Raw genomic sequence first — 26,919 nt, 5'->3', positions numbered from 1 at the left:
GATCCCTTACCTCTCTTTCAGTTAGTTTCATTATCGATTTATCAACTGATTATTTCTTTAATTCATAAACTAATCATTTAGTCTAAAAAATATATCAGGAAGTAGTGAGAAAACTATTTCTTACACCCAAGGTGATGCTATGAGATTGTTTATTTTGTCCAACCAGCAGCATGAAACCTAAAGATATTCAGTTTACTATCGCCTCAAACAAAAACAAGTCACAACTCAAGTCACAATATTCGGTATTTTTGCCTCTTATTCAAAATCTATCATCAAAATAGACTGAAATATCTCAAGAGACAGACACTCGTGCTCCCCAGAAGATGAATCCTACCGACTTTGGTGACCCTCTGACTCCAGTGCCATCATCAGGTTCAAATTTTTTAACTTGTTTTATGACAAAATAGTTCCTAAACTAATGAGCCCATCACATCAGTCTCAGCTGCACTAGCGTGCTGTGAGATGGTGAACAGGGCAAACATTTCACCTCTTAAATGTTTTATACTGACAGTTAAACCTGAACACATCCTGCCCTCAAACACATTTTAAGGCACTGTTTTGACAGAAACGGTCACTGCCAGAACCCACATCCCACCACGCTTCCACTGAGCTGGGAACCATGAGTACAGACCCCCCCCCACCCCACCCCACACACCCAACCCCCCACACACACACTATTATTAAGTACCCACCGTGACCACAGTCCAGTCTGACCAGCGTGACCTCAGGTTTGACATTACAAGGGCCATGGTTACGAGTTAGCCTCCGGAGAGCGTCATCTGCCCTTGCACACTGTGACATAAGCATGATCCACGTTGGGCTCAGTCACTTGCTCTTTCGCTGCGGTGGGTGAGCTGGCCTGGTAAAAGGCCCGGGAGAGGACATGAATCCACAGAGGTTAAATGAGCAAATGCCTCTTTGAAGCCATGGAATCACACAGAGCTACTGTCAGAGAAGGAATGCTAAAAATTTTGGTGACACTTTCCCAAATCATTTTGCAGTCAGTGAGTCAGAAGAATGCCGTTTTTTTTTTTTTTTTTTCTCATGGCCATTTCACTTAAGTCACTTTGAAGTGAAGACAAAGCGTTTCTCTGTCCAGTTTAGGACTGTGCTGTCACATGATCTTTAAACACAACCCAGCATGGAAATTCATTTGTAACCCTAAGCATTTGATGACTTACTGAAAGATTATCCCTTTGTGCGTTAAATGAAGCGCTCTTTTGTTTCCTCTCTCTATCTGAGAGTCTAGTGTGACCCCTGCAACCATTTGAAACACTCTCAACTCCCTGCAGACTCGACCCAGTATGACAGTCTGTTTTCCTCTCCTCTCTTCTCCTCTCCTCTCCTCTCAGGAAGCAGCCAATGAAGTCATCCTCATATGATTAAAATTGTCTCTGCTGTGCGCTGCATGAGTCAGAGCATACAGCGGCGGACAAAGACCTTAATTAACTCACTACAGACAGAGGCATTAATAGAATCTGAACTGAATACCATTGTGTAAGGCGCCGCTCGAAGTCTAATTGATTTCCTAGAAGAGAACAAATGAGGAACTAGATGATCCTGTGCATCATATGCCGTGAATGAAAACCTTCATGTTCTTGGACACACTAGATGTTTTGATTTGTTATACTGGACATCAGGAGAGATATGTAAAATATGTATGTAGTTTATTGATATGATACAAATGAAGGTGGGGAGAATGGGAGAAAGTACACAAACCCAACAACAGACAATTTTAAACAGACAAACAGGTTTATTTTATTTAATTGTAGGTTTCATAATTTTAGTGATGAGAGCGATGGTAGGCGTCGGCTAAAAATGAGAGGCTGACCGGCCAATAAACTAGCAGCTACGTTAAGCCCAGTGCGCAGAAAGTGCCTGAAAACTACTAAAGTCAGCAGAAAAGTCTATTTACATCTAAAAGTAACGGATATGTAGTTTAAATGTCCAGCTTTTTCCACTACAAGTGGCAGAAGTACAAATACAGACTTGACCAGATGGACAGTAATAAAAAAAGAAGAGAGACAATAATAAACACTGACAATTCCAGGAAGAAGGTACTGTAACTGTATTTGTCAGTGAAGGGGCTGTAGGGGAACGTCAGATAGAAAAACATTGGGAACAAGAGAGTAATAGATTCTAAATTGGAAAGAAATCATAATTAAGGTTTGGTCACTGCCCCGATAGAAGGAATCAGATAAATGGGATTAGTGCACCCCCCATGTAAAACCTTTCTAAAAGCCACAACTCAAACACTTCTAATTAAAAGGTTTTCTCACCGTGACCACAAGTACTTCAACACATCTGAACAGTTTCTCCAGATGTTGACATGAGGATAGACAGAGTGCTTCACTTATGAAAACATCACATCAGCCTTGTGGCGACCTCCTCCGTCTGTGCTGCTCTGAACGACTTTGACCGAGACCGTTGTCAGACACATTACACCCAGAACACGCTGGCACCATCTCAACTCTGTCTTTGGTCTGCCTTTGGCTCAGTCTGTGGTTTGTAGCCAAGAATAACAATGTTGACCTACTGGAGTGACTGAAGTGGGGCGAATCACGTCTGTGCAAACAGCTCCGGTGTCCCTTTGAGTCTTTATGTCCGTCCACCCTCAAATACTTTTCCACTGCTATGTGTTTGAAATTTTAATAGTCATGTTGTCATTAAATTATGTCATATTGTGTTTTTAGTCTTCCCACTTTGCTGAAGTTTGTTGCAGAATAATGTTTGACAGCTCCCGTAGGAGAAGGGGCAAGAACAAATTTGCATTGTTGTGGGCTGTGTGTGTAGGTGGAAAGAGCAAGAGTGCAGTAAAATAATTTTTTGCAGTTGCGAACAAGTTACTGAAAGCACAACTTGTCTTGTGGCTGCTCGGCCTTCAGGTCTGTTCGGGGTTACTTTGGGTGAAAAAAAAAAATGTCCCTCTATAACAGATTTATTTGTGTTTGCTGACACGTGACTCCAGATTGCTCTGTTGTTCTGTAGTAAACGCTTCGGATGATGTAAGGCCAGTGTAACTGATGTTCCTGGCAATGTCTTTACTTATTCTTAGAAATTAAAACACTGGAATTAGTCATGACACTGACTAACTAGTTTAGGGACCCTAATGACAGCAGGCTCTCTGTAGTGACTGATTCATTTTTGCATGCTTTTATATGTGTAACTCCATGTTGATTAAACTCCTCTCCCAGAAGACGTCTGTTATGAGCAAACGTCCCTTCTGTGGCAAGATTTGTGTTTTATGGCCGCTGATATGGAGCTAGCCAAGTTTAGAAAGAATACAAACTGTCGGCCATAAAAATGTCCTCTTTAACTATGCAATGCATCTTTTTTACACAGACCAGGTGGACGAATACACACTGCTTGAACATAAATCAGCCCTCAGTATTTTAGTTGCTCCACATCCTGCTTCCTGCTGGCCCAACACAAAATGTTGAATGTCAAGCCATTTAACAGAAAAACACAGTGAAAGGTCCGATATCAGGCTCGTCTAACCCAAGTTCCTCACCCTGTCTGCGAGCAGGTTGTTGTTATCAGTGCTTGGTTTTTACTGGCCGTCCAGTCAGGAAGTTCTTACTACATAAGGACTCCGACTGATGGTTACTCTGTCCTCGTCTGACCTGCGGTTCCTGAACCAGGCAGGTTAGCCAGTTCAGAGACAGATGGAGTGGTGAACAGAATACCAGCTTCCTCTGGGATTATCAAATGCATCAGGCGTCGCATTTTCAAGCCCACGTTTCTGGATGCGAAATGATACCGTCACTGTAACTCAGTCTGACCCTGGATGCTCTTTCTTTGTCCAGACGGCAGTTGAATATGTTTTTCCACAGTGTCTGCCCATTTTAATGATTTACTCAGCTGGGTGAGTCATAAATGAAGGGGCGAGTTCAGTGCTGTGATCCAGTTGTTTTGAGCCAGGGTCTGCCAGTAGCACAGAGGCTAAAGTGTCCCGAGTTCTCCAGGGCCCTGATTCCCACAAGCATCTTAATGGTTTGATGATCTCTGCCCATAGACTTACAATGGACTGTTCTGATTCGCAGAGTCTCAGTTTACTTGCACTTGGTTTCTTCTAAGAATTCATTCTGATGTATTGTAGGGCTACATTATCAACACATTGGTCTTTTAACTTCTACAAAGGACCTTACATGCGTCATACTGTGCATATTTGTGACTGAAATGCATTTCAAACTGTGAGACAACATTGATTAATTTTAAAAGCAATGATGAAAAGAAAAAGCTTGCCACTTTGCCTTGTGAAGCTTTGACATGCTGTTTGTGGTTGGAAAAGGAAATCTTGTCCTAATTCTTTCATCTGTGTTGCATTGCAGCGAATCCGCAAGCCAACGGCGTCCCACGCTGAAACAGAGCAGCATGGTGTTTTTGAGATTCAAGTGAAATCCAGCGATGAATGACCTCCTTGACTTCCTCGCCGATTAGCTTGGCATTAGCCTCCTCCGAGCATGCTTGCATGTTGGTTAGTAGCGTTGGTAAAGGGTGGGGTCAAGGAGGGGTGTTTTCCCATTCCACAGACACAAGGCTTGGGGCGCTCTAAGTGATTCACTGAGGAATTTGTTTACTTGTGGCGGAGCTACAAATAACTGCAGGGTTTATATACGGCAAAAAACTACTTCCCCTCCAGGCAGCCATACAACATAAACAGAGCAGTGAGGGGAAATACTGGACCGTCTTATTAAAGCACAACCACTACACATGTTCCAAACGGCCACATGGATCCCATTACTCACTGAGGAGCTTTTTTCCATCAGGCCCGCTGGCCCTGGCTCCTTCATCCTCACTCTGGCAATTTGTCTGACTCTGACTTAAATAGATCCTAAAACCATGTTATTAATCTGTCTCAGACTGATGCTGTTTGAAACTATGTAAGAGGAAAAGCTTGCTCTGCGCCATCCAGGCTGACAGTGTTTCAAGACAATGTTTGGAGTGAGGCCAAAGTCTCTGTGTACTTGACCCGCAAACAAATTATCCACACCTAACGTCGACTCAGAACTTGACCTCACATGTTTAGCACTAACCTGTGTGTAAGATGTGCAATATGTGGCGTCTCCTCATTTATTTTCAGCTGTGTGTATTCGTATTCATCTCACCACTTCTTCCTCTCTTCCCCTTCAGGCATTTGGGAACGCAAAGACAGCCCACAATAACAACTCGAGTCGTTTTGGCAAGTTCATTCAGGTGAACTACCAGGAGAGCGGCACTGTGAGAGGGTGAGGAACCAAAGACAAATGCTTCCTTTTCCTCTTCAAAAAAGAAAAATAATCATGAAGTTAACCCTTTGATTCTGCTTTTTATTCCAGGGCATATGTGGAGAAATACCTCCTGGAGAAGTCAAGGCTGGTCTATCAGGAGCACAATGAGCGGTGAGCAAACTTAATCATAATCTTACAAATGCCAAACACTTGGACTTGGACACTTCGCTTCGCTTCTGAGCAGTGAAGTTAAAAGTGCTGATTTGAAGTGCATTTGAAAACAAACGTGAAGGTTAATAAATACTCAAAAATTTGGCAAACTGTTAAATGTTGGCCTCCAGATTTGGACGCATTAATTTAACACAATCTATAATATGTCAGCAAACTAAATTCGATCTTAATCTTGTATGTTGAATCAATCTTACGTGACATTTGAACTGCACTTTGCTTAAAACCTTTTTCACGAACCAAGGATAAAATAAATGAAAGTTGAATTTTGGCAAAAAGAAAAAAAAAAGTGCATCTGAGACAATTTAGCTCAGAAAGCCTGTTGTTTGAGTTTGCCAAAGTGTGAGTCATGAAGTGAATTGAGGTCTAAGTGAGGCTGACACTAATGTGTTGGACTGGCCGGATGGAGTGGTGAGGGTTAACCATGGGGGGCTCACAGAGGGCCCCATGCGTTAGCCATCTCTTATTGAGATGAATTGCTGACTCCAGGCTCGTGTGTGTGTGTGTGTGTGTGTGTGTGTGTGTGTGTGTGTGTGTGTGTGTGTGTGTGTGTGTGTGTGTGTGTGTGTGTGTGTGTGTGTGTGTGTGTGTGCGCACGTGCTCCGAGAGGACTCTTGGTCACCCAGCTGCTGCACACTTTTGACCTCTAACCTTTGCGCTGTCAGAGAGAAAAAGTGCACGCACACATGCAGACACACTTACACACACAAACAAACTGAGGTGTCATTACTCTTTTTCCTACTTCTTGCTTTAGTTTCAGCCACTGTAGCAGCGTGGCTTTAGGGAATTCGATACTGGTCCATCAGTCCAACACGTGAGTCTAGTGAGCGTTAAAATAAGATAAAATCAACCTTTACTGAGGGGAAATTCAGATGTTGCAGCGGCACAGGACAAAAATAAGTACAGATAAATAGAGAAAGTAAAAAATAAATACTTAATGATATGTAAGATATAATGATACATAAAATGAATATAAGAATATAAATAAAACTTGTAACTAACATTTTAGTAAGGTTTAGTGTATAATGATACTATTTTACTGTAATAACATAAACCAGAATAGTAAATAATATGAAAAAGTAATGATGATGAAAATATATAATGTTGCATATTAATATAATATAGCATAGTTTAATACAGTACAGTATAATATAGCGTGGAATAGAAAATATGAGTTCAAAATGTACTAGTGTAAGATGAAATAGAATACACATGTTACACATGTGTATGCATGTTGCTAAGCTAACTGTTTGTATCTGAGACTTTACATATGGCTAAATGTTAGCAGGCTGCCACACTAATTGTACACATATTATTATCCTGTTGTTGCTAACTAATATTTTTAATATTTAGCTTTAATATGTAGCTAACAAGCCAATAAACAAATCATGTTTTACATGCTACTATTGTAGTTTAACTTAAGGTGCTAACGTCTTCCTTACTTTTGCAAACCATGAGCTTATTAACCGTTTTAAGAAGCAAATATTTCTGTCCTACATGCACATGTTCTCATATATAAACAAATAAAAAGACACATTTTGGTTAGTGAAAAATTACGCTTGCAGCTGTTATGAGTTTAAATTTAACTTACCTGTTTTGTTTTTGTTTTCTTTTAGAAACTACCATGTGTTTTACTACCTGCTGGCAGGAGCGAGTGAAGACGAGAGGACAGCCTTTCACCTCAAGAAGCCTGAAGAATACCATTACCTCAGTCAGGTGGGACCTTCAGCACCAGGCACAATAAGCTGTTTATCTCCAGAAAAAATGAGATAAACAAGTAAACATGTCTGGTTTCGTCTGATACTGGTTGTTGTTCTTTTCTGTTTCTGTTTTCCGTGTCATGTGTTGTGAAGCGTTCGCCGCAGTTTTCATTTATTTGTAGGGTTGTGAATCTTTGTGCATCTGTGTTGGTGTCATCTGCACGTCCTCAGACCCGAGCACAGTTACCTCCGTGTCTCTGTCGGCGAACAGGAAAGAGAGAAATCAGGACACAAAGGAAACACATTCCACTGTCGGTGGCTTTCAACACCTGCTGCACAGTCCCTCTCCCTTTCATACACACTCACACAAGACCCTCTTTTTCTTCATATACACAAGCAAGATTGTTTTAATTTGTACATCTGTTTGTGGTAATTTGTGTTTTATGGGTGTAACTGCATGTGTGTGGACCAGCACATCCTCACCCCACCACCGCCGCTGACAACACACAAAAACAAACCAAAAAAAGACAAAAATGGTATTTGTCCCTTGTCTCTCTTGTGTGTGTTTACCACAACGAAAAACAGGTTTCACATGACCATGAAACCAAGCCACAATAAACACACACACACACACACACACACACACACACACACACACACACATTAAGCATATGGAATGTGGATTTTGTGTAAAACTTGCTGCATCTCTGCCTCTGAGCCTTGACAGTCACGCCATGACAAACCAGGGACCCGCTCCCCTCCTCCGAAAATCCTTACGCCTACGTAGAAGAAAGCAGGGAATTCCTTCCATTCCTCCCGGCCACTGACGTGCACATACAAACACACATGCGTACATGCATACATACATACACACATTCTTGCATTCTGTTCCTATCCTCCTCTGCTTTCGCTTGATCACTTTCTGTCTGTTTACATAAAAAAAATGACACTCTTGCATCAGCTGCAGCTCTTTTGAATGGATTTCGCAACCCCTCCTGTCCACGACTTGTTAACAAGCTGCACATTTTTTCACACCCTGGTCCTTAACCATAACTCATTCTGCATTTTGTGTGAGAACCACACCTGTTGTTTGCATCGTTTGATTAGACAATTAACCACAAATGTTCACCTGACTGACCGTTGTCCAAAGCACACCATAGGTTTTTAGGTTGATTTCCTGCTTTTGTCGCAACCGCTAGTTCTGGCTCATTTAACTACTGAATGAAAATCATTTTGTAGAGACTTGAAACTTTCTTTAGACACTTTCAAAGGAGCCATTTGCAAGTTTTGCTATTGCTACATAGCCAGCAATCGTAGTAACATTTGACTAATTACCAGTCTGGAAGAAACGTTGCGAGTTCAGCATCAAACTTCATTCCTTTACTCATGAAGAGCTGTGTCCAGTGGTGGAAAACACGCCATTGTTCTCAACTCTTTTCTTCTACTGGAGTTAGCATGCTAACCGGCTAGCCCCACATAGATGATGATAAATTACTGCTGCAGCAAATTCTGAAATACAAACCTGAAGAAGAGTTTTAAAACAAGTTCCCACTTACAAACTGGAAGAGCATGCATTCAACCAATTACTCAAAGATAAAACGGAGGTTGCAAGTTTAGCTTGTCTGCACGTTGATTTTCACACCTTTTCAGAAATCTGTTGTTTGCAGAAGGCAGGAGATGAATCATAAAAACTGATGGTATGCTTTTAGAAATAATCAGCAGTAATGTGAAGCCAATTAGTGTAATCTTCAGCTTTCATTCCACCTTCCAATCCGCCTTCAATCATTACACGTTTATTGTTTCATGTCTGTGAATTCTTTGTGCGTGCATACGTGTCCCTCATCAGTGTCCATGTGCTCTTGGATGTTGTCTGACTGTGAGTTTGTGAAGCCTGTCTGTGTCTGAATGTAACGAGCAGAGCTGTAAAATTCACCCGTCGCTTGCGTCTTAACAACACGTCCTCCCTTCGCTGTTCGTGGCACATAAATCTTGTCGTACATGTTTAAGTGTACAGTATGTGTTGGCATTGGAATGCTGCTGTCTAACCTAAACCTTGCCCCTCCCCTCCTCCTCCCCCCCTCCCTGCCCCTCCCCTCCCTCTGTAAACTCTGCCTTGACATTTCCAGATGACAAAGACAACGCACCAACCGCACTGGGACAGTTACTGTGAGAGTGAACCGGTCAGTATCAGCTGTGTGTGTCTGTACGTGTCGGACAAACCGCAACAAGTAGATTTTCAGTCACCTGCGCACTTGCAGCTCCAGCCTCACTTTCCCCTGCACAGTTGCGCACTCCTTCCCTGCCCCTCCTTTGCTTATTTTGTCGCTCCTTGGATATTTCCTAGTTTGGTTTGGGGTACTGTTTATTTTAGCTGTGTTTGTTTTTGCTTTTCCCTGTTGCGCTGCTTCTCTGAGTTATGTTGGTATGTCTAGTCATATCCTGGCCACTGCAGCCTCCTGTGCTGCTCTAGCCTGTGTGACTTTTTTGATTATTGACATTTTCTAGTATTGATAATGAAATCCTCCCTGCTGAAGATGAGGTCCTCGCAAAGTCACAGAAAAAAATGTGGGTAATTTTGAATGATTCTCTTAATTCAAAATAACACACATTCATTTCTGTTTGTGCCAAGTCAGACATACAAGAGTTTCCCAGTTGTATTTATGACTCGGACGATGATGTCAATGCCATTTACAAGTCAGAAACTTGGAATTATGATAACTTCATAACTTCAACAAAGACTTTGGATGGACAGAGTAAGTCTGCTAACTTGTGTGAACCAATGTAAACTGAGGCCACTGCTGTTGGTGATCCCGGATTGTTTGATCCCTTGGTCTCTAGTATAGTATAAAAGACGTGGAGACCCTGGCATCTCATCCTCCCAACTCACTTGTACGTGTGCAACTGTCTGAGGGACTTAAATGTTCAGGAACACATGAAGGTGAAGTTGAGATAGATGCTCGGCAGTCAAATCATCACAGTTAATAAGTTCAAGAGGAACAGCAGAGTGAACGTTTATCCTGAACGAACAAGCCACAGCTCACTTCTCTACAATAAATTTAAATGATATATCAGAGCTCCATTGTTCACCAACCAGCCAGTGACCGAGCTACAGTATATTTACATGCTGATACCACTGAGTTGCCACATTTGTTTGCCCAAAGGCACACCTTCACCTGTGAATCATTGGCTCTGATTCAAATCACACCTGCCGCTCTGCAGTAGAAATACTTTGATTGAATGATGTCAATGATCAAAAAAGTATTTTATGATTTGCACTGGGTTTGGTTTTGTGGTGGGCACTGAGCTCTCTGTTTATTAATACTTGTATGTAACAGTTTGACTAAATCATAAACTTTTTTTTTTTTAATAATGATAATACTGTGAGATGCATAATGCAGTTTATGTAAACTCTGACAATAGAAATTGATAATAGAAAATGCTGGACAACGCCAGTGTGTGTAAAAAAAATTTATAATATATCTGGAATCCTCAAACGTCTTTTGTGACTATATTGAAAGTTTTCACTTGAAAGAAGTTCAAGTTAGAGCAATATGAGGGAATATTTGAAATAAATTTAGATTTCCTTGCTATGGAAATGTAACACCAGAGTCACTAATAGGTCACAAGTTTCTGTCAGAGAAAAGGAGGCAAGTTGGTCTGAGTGTGAGCCTCATGTTTGTCTTTCTGAGGAATCGGTATGTGATAATTATGGCAGCCATGGTGGAATGAGCTCAAAAAGCAAAGAGCAGAGCTCACATTACGGTGGGTGAACGTAGTGAAAGACACAGTGAAATAGTTGCATCAAAGCATGTGTTCCTAGTCTGGGAAAACTCCTCCTCTCGTCATTAACAACTAATCCAGATCCAGATTTATCCAGATGTTTACTCCTCCGCATGTGCATTGGGTTGCTACATAATAGTTTTATTAAACAAGCTGCTTTAAAGAGCCAATAGGCTACTATACTTACATTTCAGAGGTTAATGTTGTATTTTCTACTTTACTACTTACTGTATGTTTTACTTACAAAACATATGATGCATTATTATAGATTAAACTGCACAACAGTATATAAAGTTGTGAAAATGAGTTCCACCTCATCCAGCTACAACATTAATCCTCCTTACAAATCAATACACACACATATATATATATATATATATACTTAATAATGTTGTTATGCTGCTGATGAATCCATATTTCTACCTAAGTAAAAGTCTGAATTCAGAGCTTTTACTTGTAATGGGCTATTTCTGAATTGTGATGCTGTACTTTTTTAGTAAAAATAAAGGTACAGAGGATTTCTTCTTCTACCAACGGACACCAGGGACATGCCAACGTTTTTTTTGGCTCCACTACAGCTATTAAACTGGGTTTAAGAACAAGCTGTCCACAGGCTATTTAGTGTGTGTATTTGAGTGTTGGTGAGGCTGAATGTCTGCACTTCACCTGTATTACATGTACCGTGTGAAAAAAACTAGCACCTGTCTGCACACATCACTGTTATTGCATCAAATCAGTCTCCTCCTTTGTCAGCTGAACTTGCCACCCGTCTCTCAAACACAGGCAAACCTTTAGATTCTCAGCTTCTTCTGCCAACTCGGCAAATTTCTGTGGATCGGTCTAAAGGGGAAGCCAGACTCGATTTTTCCACCACATGAGCAGAAGCTGCACACGCCGCTGTTCACTAGATGCTCTGCACATCAGACTGGAGTGCTGCTCTTTTGTTTGACCCCCAAGCTTCTTAATGATAGCTTACTTTAGTATGAGTCATTCAATTTGTCTGCTTCAGGCCACTTTTGCCGTTTTTTGTTTCAGCTGCAAAGTAAACGAAGAAACTATTTTAAGTATCCTTGCAAGACACTCTGTAAACATTAAAAACATTTGGGCACTGTGTATGTCAACAGTCTTTGGTAAGTCTTTCTAAACTTCGTAGCGACTTGTCATTAGCTCTTCTGGCTTCCAGGGCGCTGTGTCGTAACAGCTGCTGTCAGCCTGACAACACCCGCTCACTGCTTCTCTTTTTTCTATTTCTTTTTTCTCCTACAGGACTGCTTCACTGTTGAAGGAGAGGACCTGAAGCATGACTTTGAGAGGCTTCAGTTGGCCATGGAGATGGTGGGCTTTCTTCCTGCCACGCGGAAACAGTGAGTGACAGACACACACGCGCATGTAACTGCAACGAGTGTGTGATAAGATAAACTCAAATAGTCCCCGGTGACGGTGACAGTTTTGTTTTGCAAATAAGAAAGCGGTGTGTTACCCACAATTCAGCAGCAGTCACATAAATACCAATGAATACATAACTTGTCGACAGATGGTTAATTTAACTGTGCTATTACCCGTTGTACATGCATTTCACTCTGTCAAGTTAAAGACATTTAGCTGTTCTCACTCACTGTATCACACTCACATGCTGAGCTTACTCCCCGTGTTTAATTCTGTGCGCAACGAATTTTCATTTCTATCATTATTTCAATCAAATAAAATCAAAGGCTTCAATAGATTGACAGTGACTGCAGCTACAGATGGTCCCACAGTATGTTTCCAGCGCGGCATCTCTTAAACTTTTCCTCAACCGTTGTGCAGGATCTTCTCCCTACTGTCGGCTATCCTTCACCTGGGCAACATCGGCTACAAGAGGAAAACCTACAGGGACGACTCGATAGACATCTGTAACCCAGAGGTGCTGCCTGTCGTCTCAGAACTGCTGGAGGTACGGGGAAAAGCGTAATGCTGGGAGTTATTATGCTGCACTCTCTCTAAACAGATGGTGTCAAAGTCTACATGACACGCCTGCTCTGATTGCCTCTCTGTTTTTTTTCCTGGGTTTTGTTTTTTGTACTGCCAAACATTACAAAATAAAACAACATAAAAACTATATCGTCTCTCCACAATTTCACGTTTATAAAATATGATATAAATTAGTTATTATTAGTTCCATAGTTTAAATATGGGAACCTTTTGTGAATGTTGGCGGGGTCAAATGCTTTTAGTCTATTTCGATTTTTGTCATGCACACATGCCAGCTGCACAAATTCCCAGTTAACATGAAGTACAACAAAGTGTTTAGTCAATTTCCTTTGGAGCCTCTAGTTGTGAAAACACTTACATGTACACATGGAGCCCTGATGTTAATATTATATCCTGCAGAGATTCCACTGAAGTGACAGTCGGTAGTTATCCTTGTAATGCTGTTTCAGAAAGATAATTATTGTGTGTCGATCATTAGCTTTTGTAGTGAGTTGACTCTTAACATGTTAACCTTCATTATTGTGTGGTTGTTCTGAATTGTCACATCTCTTCATTCTGTGAACTGAAGCGATGTTTGTGAGAAAAGAACAGACTGAGGAGATGTTTCTCATGAGAGAGCACATTGCTAGTTTTTTTTTTTAAAGCAGTCCTTCAACCCAGCATTCAATTCCCCAACCACTGTCAAAAATGACAGGCAGCTTGGAAAGGAAAGGTCAGGTTTCTTCTGAACAAGTCAAACTCTTAACTTATTTCCCCCTCGCTGCCATCACCAGGTCAGAGAGGAGATGCTGTTTGAAGCTCTGACGACACGGAAGACAGTTACTGTGGGAGAGAAGCTGATTGTCCCCTACAAACTTTCTGAGGTGAGACTACAGTTGTTTTCCAGCATCAGTTATAAAGTTGTGATGTCATTTACTTTTGTGCACCAATCAGGATGTAGGAAACCACTGAATCAAAATGTTGTGTGTTAGTACTGAAAAAATGGCAAAATAAAACAAAAAAACTACTATTTTTGGATGTACCGTTGTTGTACACTGTTGTCCCACAATGCAGTGCAAAATGGAAAAGGAAGAGTTGCTCACAGCTGTAAAAAAAATTACACTTGTTGTGGATGGTGGTCAAACAGCTCCAGCACCAGAAAACAGTTGTGGTTCTTCCAAGCAATCACCTGATCACCAGGTCGGTGGTTCAAACCCCGTTCCCTGCTGTGCACATGCCATCAGTGTGTGTGTGTGTGTGTGTGTGTGTGTGTGTGTGTGTGTGTGTGTGTGTGTGTGTGTGTGTGTGTGTGTGTGTGTGTGTGCGTGCGTGCGTGCATGGGTGAATGGGGCGCACATTGTAAAGTGGTATAGATGAAGGTGTTGTATAAAGGAAACCATTTTAGCTTTTAGGAAACGAAAACGAACTATTACATTTTCATAAAGATATTTTGTGTCTAAAGTATTGATGTCGAATGGTGCAAGCCTTGTATCACTTCCTGTCGTCGGTCTCATACATACTGCCCGCAAAATTGTGCAACACATACCGAATACTGTAAGTACATCTATGTGTTATGGAATTGGCACACAGCAAAACAGCCATACCTAAAGAACCACACGTATCTGCAGTTCTCCCAAGTTAGACTAAAGTCTCATACTCAGTTATGCGACTAAAGGCACTTTGCCAACTCAATAACCGCGCTGCAGTCATGGCTAGTCAGTCTGACCCAGCCATGTTTACAGGACAGTGTGCAGTAACACACTCTCTCTCTCTCTCTCTCTCTCTCTCTCTCTCTCTCTATCACTCTCTCTCTCCCTCTCTCTGCAGCTCTCAGTCTGTGGCCACACGTGCGCATAGTCACACCAGTGCACACTTACAAACGCACACATGCACAAAGTCCTTCAGTCTGTTTGGAGAGAAAGGGAAGGCATTTAAGGGCCCTTCTACAGTTTTCATTTAAACCCCTGCTCCCAAAAACAAGCGCACGTCATGGTCTGTGGATGAGACCCGTCTGAGAGAGGAGAGAGGGAGCGACGTGGACGCACACTGTAACACGCCTGTCAGTCTGAGTGAAGTTGTTTTTATACATGTAGATATTGCATTGCACAATTTCGCAGCAGTGCTTAAATATTTCATATAAACCATGAAATCTTTGCTTATACACATACTGAGAGTTGAGTTAAATGATGATCTTTTTTCTCCAGTGCAAACTGTCTCATCAGTATTTTAACGTAAACTCTCCCAAGAGATGATGGTGTGTTACATGTTCCCATCAAAATGGCAGTAACCTTATAAAGGCTTGTTTGATATTTAGGAGCCATTTCATATGAACAAACAGTGATTGTTTTGGTAGCATACTGGGTGGTCTCTGTGTAAATATTGCTCAGTCACAGTCACAACAGTCTCATTGCCTGTTGACTGAAATCACACACTCGAAAACCTCAGAGAAATCTGAGCGTCTCTGTAATGAGTTCTCTCCATTTGCTCACGAGGCCATTTCCCTCTCAATGTTTTAAGTCCAACTTCCTCTAAATAATGAAAAGCTTATGAGTCATTAGACCACAATATGTGTGGAGTTCAAAATAATATCTGTCCTGACTCATGGAAGGCATATTTGGTCTGATTCGATGGCTAAAAATATCCCGGTTAATTATTTAGAAACAAAGGAATTTTAAGTTTGAGTAGCAACTCTGTGGTTTGTTTTGCTTTCTGAGGACCGTGGCTCAACTTTGCTGCTGCAAGGTCAAATCTTTCCAGCGGATACGGGAATTAGAAAGTTTCTCTCAATAACTTGACAAGGAAGCTTTTGTCAAATAATCCCTGTGGTCATGAAAGAAAACACAACTCCGACAAAGCGCACTCTTCTTTCTCAGTCCAACCCAGACTTTAAGTACTATTCATAAACATAAAGTTTATGAATATGATTGTAACTAATGTGACATAGGCTATTTCTATGTCTTCCAAATATTTCATGTTTGTGATGTGAATATCATGTTGGTCTTCACAGCAGCAAAGCCTCACAGGCTGTACATTTAGTTTATACAGTCTATGTTTAGCCGGTCAAAGCTAATATTTCCATTAGGTCATGACTGAAATGCTACCTCTCTGCAGCCTCATCCATCAGAGCTTGGCAGCGCACACCGTCTGTGCCACACTAGATCGGATTGGCAGATCTCATGAGTCGACCTGATGAGTGTTAGGCTGGAGAATGACAGTAATAATGGCCCCGGGACGGCCTGCTGTGGCACTGTGCGGTCAGCCAGCGTGTCGTCTGCAACGTTGGCCTTCTGTGCCAAAGTTTCAGCAGAGAAAATCAATGTCGGAGATGTGTTTGGGGAAGTGCAGTACAACTGTTCCTCTTATGTCTTTGTTATCTGCTTTTTTACATTTTTAGGATGCACTACTTCTTGTTTTCCATCATGAGCTCTGAGCACAGTGGTTTCTGACAGGACTGTGAGGATGTGATTTATTCTCAGGTCAAACTGTAAACGATTGGTTGTAAAGTAGAACTATAACTGTCTGTACATCATCTTGACTCACAACGGTTTTCATACGAGGTCAGTGTTGTCTGGGAGATGTCTTTATATATAAATCTGTTTTTTTTTTTTTCTTTCTATTCATTGTTGTTTTTTTTATGCTGGACCTGCACAACACTAGGCATTCAAGGCCAAACTGTAATGTGTAATACAGATGTGTGGGACACTGAACTTGAGGGGGTGAGTCAGGAGTAATGTCTGCAGGGGGGGGCCAAGCATCAGTTGTGGTTCAACTGTGTTAAAGTGTGTAGCCTATATCCAGAAAGCTTCTCTCCTCAATAGTTTATAAACCAGACCTCCTCCTCTGTGGGGAGGGGAAATTCTTTCAATGCCCCATAGCCATGGAGTAGATCCATGATTTGCTTGAGCATATTTTTCTGGCTATATTAAATAGATACCGTATATTTGTCCACATCCAGGCTGGCACGGTGCGAGACTCCATGGCAAAGTCGCTGTACAGTGCTCTCTTTGACTGGATTGTCTTCAGGATCAACCACGCTCTGCTCAACAACAAGGACCTGGAGGACACCACCAAGGTAGGACGGTACAAGTATATTAGACAAGAGCTGCTGTGTGTGAGTGACCTGGTCAGTCTGTTTTAGAAAATTCTCCAGCATGGAAACTTTCAAAAAATAATAACTGTTAATTCAGCTTCAGTTTTATATATTATATTTTGTTTGGAAACCTACTTCCTTTACTCATGAAATTGTCAGGATTTTCAAGAACCAACATGGATGAGCAACAATTTGGGATGAAAGCTTTAATTCTGTCACATTGTGTTTGGTTTGGTCTTCCTCAGATCTTGTCCATCGGAGTGCTCGACATTTTTGGTTTTGAAGACTACGAGAACAACAGCTTCGAACAATTCTGCATCAACTTTGCCAATGAACGTCTCCAACACTACTTCAACCAGCACATCTTCAAGCTCGAACAGGTGAAATGCCTCTTAAATAAATATTCTTTTGTGGGACGACGATTATTAGGCTCAGCCTCTTTGAGCGAGGAGCTAAACCTCTGAACTACTGTATTACTGCAACTATTATTTTAACGTACCATAGATCTATCCGCTTAAGTTCTTTTGCCTGTGACCATTTCCAAGGAAATCCCTCATCCTTATCACCCCGCACAGAGCCCATGCATCACAATCACACTGAAACAATGAAGAAATTCTTCAGCACATTATGCAAGAGGGTTTACTGAGAACCTGACAACCGTATGACTCAACTCACACCACTGTGACCACCCCAACTCTGGATGTATGTTCTCTTAAGTGAGCTGATTAACTTCAAAGGGCTTTTGAAAGTCCTGATCTGTAGGTTTTGCCTGTAAGTTAAACATTGTGTTTACCTTGAAATTGACCGAATCAGCAGGCCTGTCCTGACACGTTTTAATGGCTTGAGTTGCTTGAAAGCTTCCACGCAGTTCACGACTTAAAGACATGAAGGTCTGTGTTCTCAGTCATTCCTGTTTGAGGCATTTGTTCACAAACCCTGTCAAGGCATCCACTTTAAATTTATGTCATGAAACGAGACTTCAAAGACTTCTTTGCCCCGGAAGCTAAGGTAAATTAGATTCTTGATCATTGCTCTGAAGGTTAAACAGGCTATTTGTAAACGTTGCTATTGCTACAGTGTTAGCATTTACAGCCGTTTACTTACCAGTCTAGAAGAAACGTTGCGAGTTCAGCATCAAACTTCATGTCTTTACTCACCAAGAGCTGTCTCTTGGTGGAAAGCAACACCAATGTTAACTCTTGTCTCTATCACTTCTATTTTTTTTTTACTGAAGTTAGCACACTAACAAGGTAGCCTCGGCACGTCTCGGCACTTTCCGATAGCGACTCACTGCAGCCTCCAATCTGCCCTGAAGATATAGCGTCGTGTTATAACCTCTTGAACCCACATTCGGCGGTAGAGCAAACTTATAAATAGCCCCTTTAAGGACTAGATGTTTGTTCTTCACATGAGCTATTGAACTGAATTAAACAATGTCCTGACAATTACAGTATCAAAGTCTTCATAGTTTTAATGCAACCTCTGCAGGGAACAGTCGTGAACATGTACAAATGTTAAGGCAGCAGTCACTCGGCAATTCCTTTACCCCCAAATATTTATTGTAACTTGCAAACACTCTTTTCATTCTTGTGAAACATTCCTGTCACTCGTCCTTGTAGAAGACTTCGCGCTTGGAAACAGCTTCACTTGTAAAACATGTTTGAGATCAGATCAAATATTTCAATAGTAAACTGTGGGGCCAGTAACGGCCTTTGCGAAAAACCTTAATCTTAGTAGTATATTTAAGGAGTTCATGGTTGATTTTAAGGTATGTTTAGGATCACAATCGTGTAATATCCTACTTCTTTTCTTTTTTTCCCCACTGACTTTGAGACTTCAGCTTGCAGTATTTGTTGATAATTCACAGAATCCCACAGTACTTCCTGTGCTACTGGTTGTTGCGCTAACCCAGGTCATAGTAGATCCAGCCTCAAACAAAGATGTTCTCTTTAAATGCAGCCTCTGTGTGTTGCGTCTTCTTTTTCGTGTTTGTGCTGCAAACTTGACGATGTAGAACTTGTTTTTGTTTTTTTTTCTTTTTGATACATGACCATTTTCCCTAGCAGTCCTTTTGGATTTCCCTGATCCTCCAGATTTTGTCTTTATATCATCCGCTCCCCATTACTTCCATTTCACCCTGTTACAGCTTAAACACAGGGCCTTCACAAATTTAAAATCTTTATTCAAACCCAGAGGTCAGGGGTATTTTCAGGGGTAAGTTTCTTTTCTTGTGCGTGTTCACTTCGTGCAGATGTGGGCTATTGTCATTGAGTGTTTTGGATGAAACAACAGCCACTCGCTCAGATAAAGGACAGAACCTGATGTCCATCCACTTCCTGATGGGTAAATCTCTGCGGGCATGCAGCAGCACACAGTTGTCACACTGCCAAAGACAAAAGTCACACTGGTGATCTTCATCTATACTTTGAACTTCAGTTTGACATTTTCGCAGAGATGCAGCCACATACACCAAGCCAACCCTGACACGCTGGTTCGCAATATATCGACCGCCGCAGCACCCGGTTACTCTGCACATGAGCAGGCCTGTGAAATGATCAGTGCTCCTATTGATTTCTAATGTTTCCATGGATCAAACTGTCACTACAGCTTTTAAGCTACAGCTTTTATCAGTCATCTTGGATTTTATCAGGCCAGTGACAGAATAAAATCCACAGTTTTCAGTTTTTAAGTTTAATCTTTTAAACAGGTTTCTTTTGATGTTACAAAAGTCGATTAAAACTCTACCAACGTCTCGGTCAGAGGAAACTGGAGAGCTTAGGAATTCATAATAGCTGAGGTACAGTACAGTAAAGCATTAGTTGTGTGTGTGGAAAAATCCATGTAGAACACTGAGGCAGCCTGAAAACCTCTGAAAATGATTCAACAAGGATAGGCTGACCAAGAGCTGGCTCGCTTCTTGTTTCCACTGAAGCCAGTTTCACACCCTGGTCTACAGTTATGGGCTGTTGTTTATGATATGATTATTGGGCAACATTGATCACACACTATTAACAGAAACTGCAAAAACGAAACGAAAGAAATCTTCAGAGAATGAAGATGATGATGATGAAAAGACTTGTTACAGTTTCCTTTCTTGTCAAACTTTGAGTGAATCACATCACTTATAGGAAGATGATCCAAAGGCATTTTGAGGGGGTGGATACAGTATCATGTACAATATAATGAAGTGCAGTACAACGCATGCCACAAACCACAGCGCAGTGATTACCAAAGGAGGTGAGTCAGCAGCCATGTGACACACGACTTGAATATTGAGAGTGTCACACATGTTTATTCCAGGTTTGCTTTATTGGATTATATTGCACAGGTGTTTGTTTTTTAGTTTCCAGCCTGTGTGCGTCTTATTGAAAGAGTGAAAACTGTCACTGTGAGTTTTCTGGCAAGGACTATATCTGTTTCCTCAACAAAAAAATGACAAAATACATACGTTAGTTTTGGTGAATCTTAAGTTAATTTTCCAGGATGGTTGATTTTAAAGCAGGACAGTGCCATTTTTTTTTAAAGAAGAGAAACAATACATTTCTTTTCATACAAATGAAAAGCGAAGGTTATAAGCTATAAAACACACTCTTGCTCAGTTCAGTTCACAGTACACTTGCTTTAAATGTCTCAGTAGATGTTAAGGATAAATGGTATTTTTTTAACAGACTGAACCCTGGTGTATGTCTCGTAAAACTCTTGGGGGGGGGGGGGGCATTTCCTCCCTCTGATTTTGTAACAAGAGGATGAACCAGCTGTGCTTTTTAGCAGGGGAGCAACAGCTGATGCCCAAGAATGTGTTTACTTACCAACAGTTAGATAAGTGTTTTGTTGATAAGAGTTGAATGGAATCAGTTGGATTGTTTGCATGGAGAAATCTCAGCACCAGCAACAAATGACTGAAAAAGGCACTACTGCTTCTCACGCTGCTGCAATGTTAATGAAATGTCGAACTCTTTTTTTTTTTTGTATAAGAATGGCTAGACAAAAAAATTTGCTCTGTTTGATTGTAGCAAGCAAAACTTTGCTCACATCAGCACTCAGCCGTTCGGTTTAATTTTTACCAAACACTGAGAAAAGGATTATCTTCCCTTTTAAGATATTCTTGCCCATGAAGTTTATTGCTCCCAGCACACAAGTGGTGTAAGCAGCAGTAATTAACTTGATTTTTTCTTTCTTTCTTCCACCTCCTGACTTCAGGGTAAGAAGAGAAGAGACAAAAGAAAAGGAGATTCCAGTGATTTTTATTAAACCTCCCCTGGATTGAGGTCTTTATTGGTTAAATCTCTTTCCCAGGAACACAGGAAAATAACATATATGGGGAAGAACAATGATAAATGCACTTAATGCTTCTCTCATTATTAAACCACCAAGAGGCCCAGAGAGATCCAGCCAACATGAAAGCATGCATACAAACAGCATTGTTGCTTTGATTGTAAAATTTAAAACAGCCTGACCCACATAGGACTGGTTGTCTGTTCTCAATGGCATGTTAATGATTAATATTTTTATGGGTGCCAAGAGATATTGTCTTTGATGCTACACGTGCTGTGTGTGAATTTGAAACTGACTTTAAATCTTCTTTGTCCGTTTTCCATATGCTTAAAAGCACAAAAATGCAAACCAATATATTTAAATACAAGTTACATATAAATTTGAGGCAAATGTGATGGAATAAGGCACCTAATATTGTTGTTGTTTTTTTTACAGTGAGACATGCAGAGAAAAGGTTTTACTGGCAGAAGTACCAACGCTGAACTCTCTGTTTGCACTATGTTCCCCTGCAGGAGGAGTACAGGGCAGAGGGCATCAGCTGGCGAAACATCGACTACATTGACAATACAGGCTGCATCAACCTGATCAGCAAGAAGCCCACAGCGCTGTTCCACCTACTGGATGAAGAGTGCAAGTGAGTCTTAGTAAACCCTCGTGTGCATCTGGAAGGTCAAAGAAAAACTGGCACACGTCCAGACATAACTGCAATGTCACTGGTCCCCCCCACCCCCGCTGTCTGTCTTCATACTTTCAGCTGTTTCCTAAATTGTCATCTGTGAACCATAGAGCATAAAATATTTATCCACCACTGTGGAGATGCAGTTCTATATTAAAGTTTTTATATTAAAATTGAATAAAGGGGAGAGGCCGTGTATGAGATCAGTGTAGATGTTAAGGGGAAAAAAAAGAAGGGGAGGGGTTGTTACTGGATATGGGAAGTGAGCTACCAGGCGATCCAGGTTAGCTAGCATGGATGCGCTTTTACTGGAGGACGGCTCCGACGTGTAGCGACACAGAACTTTAACCTCTGATGATGTGGAATGTGAAAGTGGTTGATTGTTGGGATGAAGCTAAATACAATTGTGTGATCATTGGAGCTTACAGAGCGTGAAAGAAAGATTGTTTCTTTGTTTTTATCACCTCTTCGTTGGTTTCACATTTACAGTTGTAAAACTCCCACTACCTGGTCTTATTTCTGTTTTGACGTAGGCGAGTGACAAATCAATTTGATCCACTGCTCTCTCTAAAAAGCAACTAATGAAAATGGCGAGCATGTATAATAACGATAAGAAGATCCCAGATAAGACCATGGGCCGTTTGACGGGGGGGGCATGAAAGGGTTGGCTGATGTGCAGATTCTGAAAACTCATCTTTTATGGACTCAGTCTGAACACTCTCTCACCGTGAAGGGAAATGCTAAAGTGTAGTCCACGCCCTGCCTGAAATATGTTAACAACTGCAAAGCTCCATGGGAACATGTGTAACATTTTGACTGTGACTGTCCCTGTACATTGTGGGAACTTTGTAACATTTCGAACAATAAATGAATTTGGCTAATGTATTTCTGCCCATACTGTAGAATGTAATGAAATTACCTTTCCATCCATTAAATGGAGTTGCCTGTAATGTAAAACCCTTTTAAGGTTGCAGAGATTTAATCCTTCCAGGTTCATGACTGTACTGTGACTATTTTTACTAACAATATTTCCTTCTTTACCCCCCCCCCCCTTCTCCATTTGTACACTGAATCAAATTCCTCCCACTTGAAAAAGCTGGACAGCTCTGAGTCTTTGGCTGTGTTGTTTTCGTAGCTCAGATTTCACCCCGTTCCAAAACCCCTGGTGTCTCGTTCTTCCCCTCTTCCTGTAAGCCGTTGATTTTCTTCAAAGTTGCTATTAAAGGGCAGAAGGGAAATCTGAGCTGTAAATGATCGTCCAACAGATCAGATAATAGTAACCTGCCACATTTTCGGTGGTCCACTATAAGCACTGGTGTAGTAACTGCTGCTGTGGCTGGGTTAGAGACTAGTGGAAAAGAAATGCCTTTAATTCATTATGTTCTGTTTGGATGAACACCTCGGGAATCTGTTGAACATTTTCAGTGTGATTTATAGTAGTGCATCGACATGGTGATTTCTTGGCGGGCGTCCTTACGTAATGTGTTTTCATTTTAAAAACAGCTGTAAAAATCCCATTGTTCTCCAAGTCAAACTTCTCTTTCCTTCTCACTTCAGTTTCCCTCAAGCCACCAACCAGACTTTGTTGGATAAGTTCAAGCGGCAGCATGAGGGGAACAGTTACATCGAGTTCCCCGCTGTCATGGAGCCCGCCTTCATTATCCGACACTATGCTGGCAAGGTCAAGTACGGTGTCAAGGTCAGTGTAATCTTCACTTCCACACCTGGCCGAAATGTGCCGTTTTGAATGGAAGAATTTAGCATTCATGTAGAGAAGACTATATATACTCAGACACAGCCACGCCTGCGATACATGCATGGCTGCCATGGCTCTCAGTTAAAGTCAGATTACATTCCAGTCTGCTTGTTTTCATGAGGAGAGCTGTGTATTTAGTTCAAGTTTGTTTCCCTGGATCCAAGACTAAACATTTTAGTTAGTAATAGAGATTCTGCTTAAAGTTTTATGAAACAAAAGCAGATGTGTATATATATATGATTATCATTAAATGGCATATACTGTATGACTATATATCTAATGTCGTTTAAGCTTTCATGAATTTTATGGATGACTGTTTTCTTCAGTTTTAGCTGTTTTAGCTGTAATTTGTTTGTGCTTGTTTGGGACACTCTTTATTTATTTTATTTATGTTCTATTGGATGATTTTAACCATTTATTGATATGACTGATTGTTTTGTGTTATTAGTAATTTGATTTCGTTGCATTAAGTTCGGCTGCTTTGTTGTAACTTTTGTTTTTTCTTTTGGACCTTGCTCTCATTATTGTATTAATGTTTTATTGGAACATCTTTTAATGTGCAAACCGCAGGAAAATAGCAGCTGCTATGGCAGAAGCTAGTGGATATCCAATACAATAAACAAATAAGCAAATAATACCATTGGATGCTATTGTATATCTCACACAGGATTTCAGGGAGAAGAACACAGACCACATGCGCCCAGACATCGTGGCTTTACTTAAGAGCAGCAAGAACGCCTTCATCTGCGGGCTGATCGGCATCGACCCCTCGGCCACTTTCCGCTGGGCGGTTCTCCGAGCTTACTTCAGAGCCCTGGTGGCTTTCAGAGAGGCTGGGAAGAGACACACGCAGAAGAAGACTGGTGAGCTCTCACACGCACACGTTATAGCAGTGATGTATAAACAGACAGATGAGAGATACATAGGGAAAATCTTATCTGAACTTAGAAAGTAAAGTAAAGCTTATATAATGTATTTGTCATCTACAAATATCTGTTTTGTTTTTTTATTGCATCAAGGCAACTACTGGTGTTTGAGTTTGCTTATATTATTAAGTCACAGCATTCTGCAGCTGCACGACTTTCAGTGATCGATTATACTAGAATAAATATTCAGAATGATGAAAATCTGTGCTGCCCTGCAGTTTGTGTAAATCTCAGGCTGTGTCACAACAGCACCAAAGAATCCACAAAGAGGCAAAGGACGTTGAACGTACTGCATGGCATGTGAGCATTCCAGGTACTTACTATAGCAAGAACAGTGAACTCATTAAATCTGCAGTAGGGACTAATGGGTATTTAATTCTTCATCTCCTCTTGCTGTGTGTTTGACGCTTGCAGTTTATTGGCTGTCGGCAGAGAAAAAGGTGTGTGCCACCTTTGAAGCAGCATGTTCAGGACCGTATGCTCACATGCCACGCAGTTACAATTTTGTCCTCTTTGTTCATGATAGTTTCTCTTTACCTGCGCCGTATTTTGTGTTTCAGTAGTTCCTGTCCTGTAGTATGTGTGCATAGTGCTGGTAGTGCTGCTATGTATTTACAGTAGCTGTCGCTCTCTGTCTCTCTCAGCTTTGGCTTTATATGAATGCCTCCTTCTCCCTGAGAGTTTACTCTTGCTGTCCTTGATATGCAGTAGATGTTACCATCAGACGTTCTTTCAGCACTGCCGTCGTATGAATCAGTCTTGCGCTCTGCACCCCCTTGATCTTTCCTACACATAAAGTTTTACATGTAGATGTTGTAATGTTTAAAATAGATTTTTTTTGTTAGAAATCTTGTATTCTTTGCTTATCCTTATACATCTTTTAGAAATCCTTCCAACTACACTCTAAAGATATTGGTGTCACCCAAGGGAACCTGTTACATGTCTTCTAAAACATTTCTGCAAAATGACAGTTGTGTTGACTTGTAGCAAAGTTGTTTATAAGTCTTTGATTTCATTTTTATGAATTATTATGGGATAAGCTGTAAATTAAATCACCTTTAAATACCCTCACCCTGTCTAAGAGGACAAGGAGTGGAATCAGGTTACAGAAAAACCTCTAGAAGACGTTGAATGGAAGTGCCTTTGGGTGGCGAACACTTACACACAGAAGTACAATGACAAACATCCTACTGCAGTTTTGAATGTCAATCATCTTCTCTCCAGAAGTCTTGCACAGGTCACAGGTATCTCTCCAGTAGACGACTGCATCTCTTGATCTCTTCTTCTTCGCTGTCTAATCTGTCATTTCTCTCTCTCTCTCCCTCTCTCTCTCTCTCTCTCTCTCTTTTCCCCCCATCTCTTTTACTTGTGTATTTTTTCCTCTCCCTCTTTTTTCTGTTTTTTGTTTGTTTTGCTTCTCCAAGGGCATGATGACGCTGCTCCATGTGCAGTTTTGAAAAGTGTGGATAGTTTTAGCTTTCTGCAGCACCCTGTGCATCAGAGAAGCTTAGAGATCCTGCAGAGATGCAAAGAGGAGAAGTACAGTAAGGCTGCCAATACAAAAATAACTCCTCCCACTTCCTGCCAGACCATGACCTGGGGAAACTGTAGGGACGAGGCTGACCAGCATCATCAACTTTACTGAAGCCAAAGTCGAGGCAAAATAGATCAAAACCATAAGAGTGTTCAAACTTAAAGAGGATATAGTTTCACAAAGTTTTAATTTACAGCTCATATTTTCTATCATTACACTCGATGCTTGTTGGTCTCCGCTCCCTCCGGCCTCCCCCTCTTCCCCCTCTCTTACGCGCCTGCATGCGTTCGTTCTTAGTTTGTCTTGCATGTTGCTCACTAGCATGCTTCGGCGATTCTGTCACTAACACTGTGCTAGTAAAAGGCTAAGCAGAGAAATGCATGGTTGTACTGCTTTTATCAGCTAGCTGTGGTCCGAGGGAACGGCGCAGTAACACCTCTAGGTGTCCGTCACTTTCCTTTTGTCAGTAATAGCACATCGCTACGCTTAAATGTCCAGTCCTGTCTTTTGGGCAGTTGGGTATAATTGCTTGTCCACCACCGCACACACTTCTAAAATCACCGCCACCACCCTCTCCTGTCACTAACACCACCACACAGGCTGGTGATGGTGATAGGAGACGGAGGTTCATGAATGACGTAGTTTGGGGGACACCGATGTGTACATTATAATCACTAACTTCAGGACATACAGCTGGCCTCACACACACACACACACACACACACACACACACACACACACACACACACACACACACACACACACACTTCTCTCAAAGGTCACTTTTCCTCCAC

At 41.3% G+C, this 26,919-nt stretch overlaps 1 protein-coding gene across 11 annotated transcripts in view; it reads left to right on the top strand.

Moving 5' to 3' along the window:
- Window positions 1-26,919, top strand: part of myo9aa (myosin IXAa) — a 100,775-nt gene that overhangs the window by 49,634 nt on the left and 24,222 nt on the right. For 8 of the 11 annotated variants that reach the window (XM_056397954.1, XM_056397881.1, XM_056397645.1 and 5 more), the window contains exons 3-15: window positions 5,134-5,228; window positions 5,319-5,381; window positions 7,055-7,154; window positions 9,265-9,318; window positions 12,185-12,282; window positions 12,725-12,851; window positions 13,663-13,752; window positions 16,824-16,940; window positions 17,204-17,338; window positions 21,746-21,867; window positions 23,467-23,608; window positions 24,333-24,528; window positions 26,016-26,135. In XM_056397954.1, coding sequence (XP_056253929.1) covers window positions 5,134-5,228; window positions 5,319-5,381; window positions 7,055-7,154; window positions 9,265-9,318; window positions 12,185-12,282; window positions 12,725-12,851; window positions 13,663-13,752; window positions 16,824-16,940; window positions 17,204-17,338; window positions 21,746-21,867; window positions 23,467-23,608; window positions 24,333-24,528; window positions 26,016-26,135 — 1,459 coding nt within the window. The remainder of the gene's footprint in view (window positions 1-5,133; window positions 5,229-5,318; window positions 5,382-7,054; window positions 7,155-9,264; window positions 9,319-12,184; window positions 12,283-12,724; window positions 12,852-13,662; window positions 13,753-16,823; window positions 16,941-17,203; window positions 17,339-21,745; window positions 21,868-23,466; window positions 23,609-24,332; window positions 24,529-26,015; window positions 26,136-26,919) is intronic. The other 3 variants (XM_056397804.1, XM_056397722.1, XM_056397482.1) reach the window with 2 other exon arrangements.

The sequence above is a fragment of the Seriola aureovittata genome, chromosome 1 (assembly GCF_021018895.1).
Source record: "Seriola aureovittata isolate HTS-2021-v1 ecotype China chromosome 1, ASM2101889v1, whole genome shotgun sequence".
Taxonomy (NCBI): Eukaryota; Metazoa; Chordata; class Actinopteri; order Carangiformes; family Carangidae; genus Seriola; species Seriola aureovittata.
The sequence above is the reverse complement of the archived record's forward strand: the minus strand, read 5'-3'. Positions and strand labels throughout refer to the sequence as shown.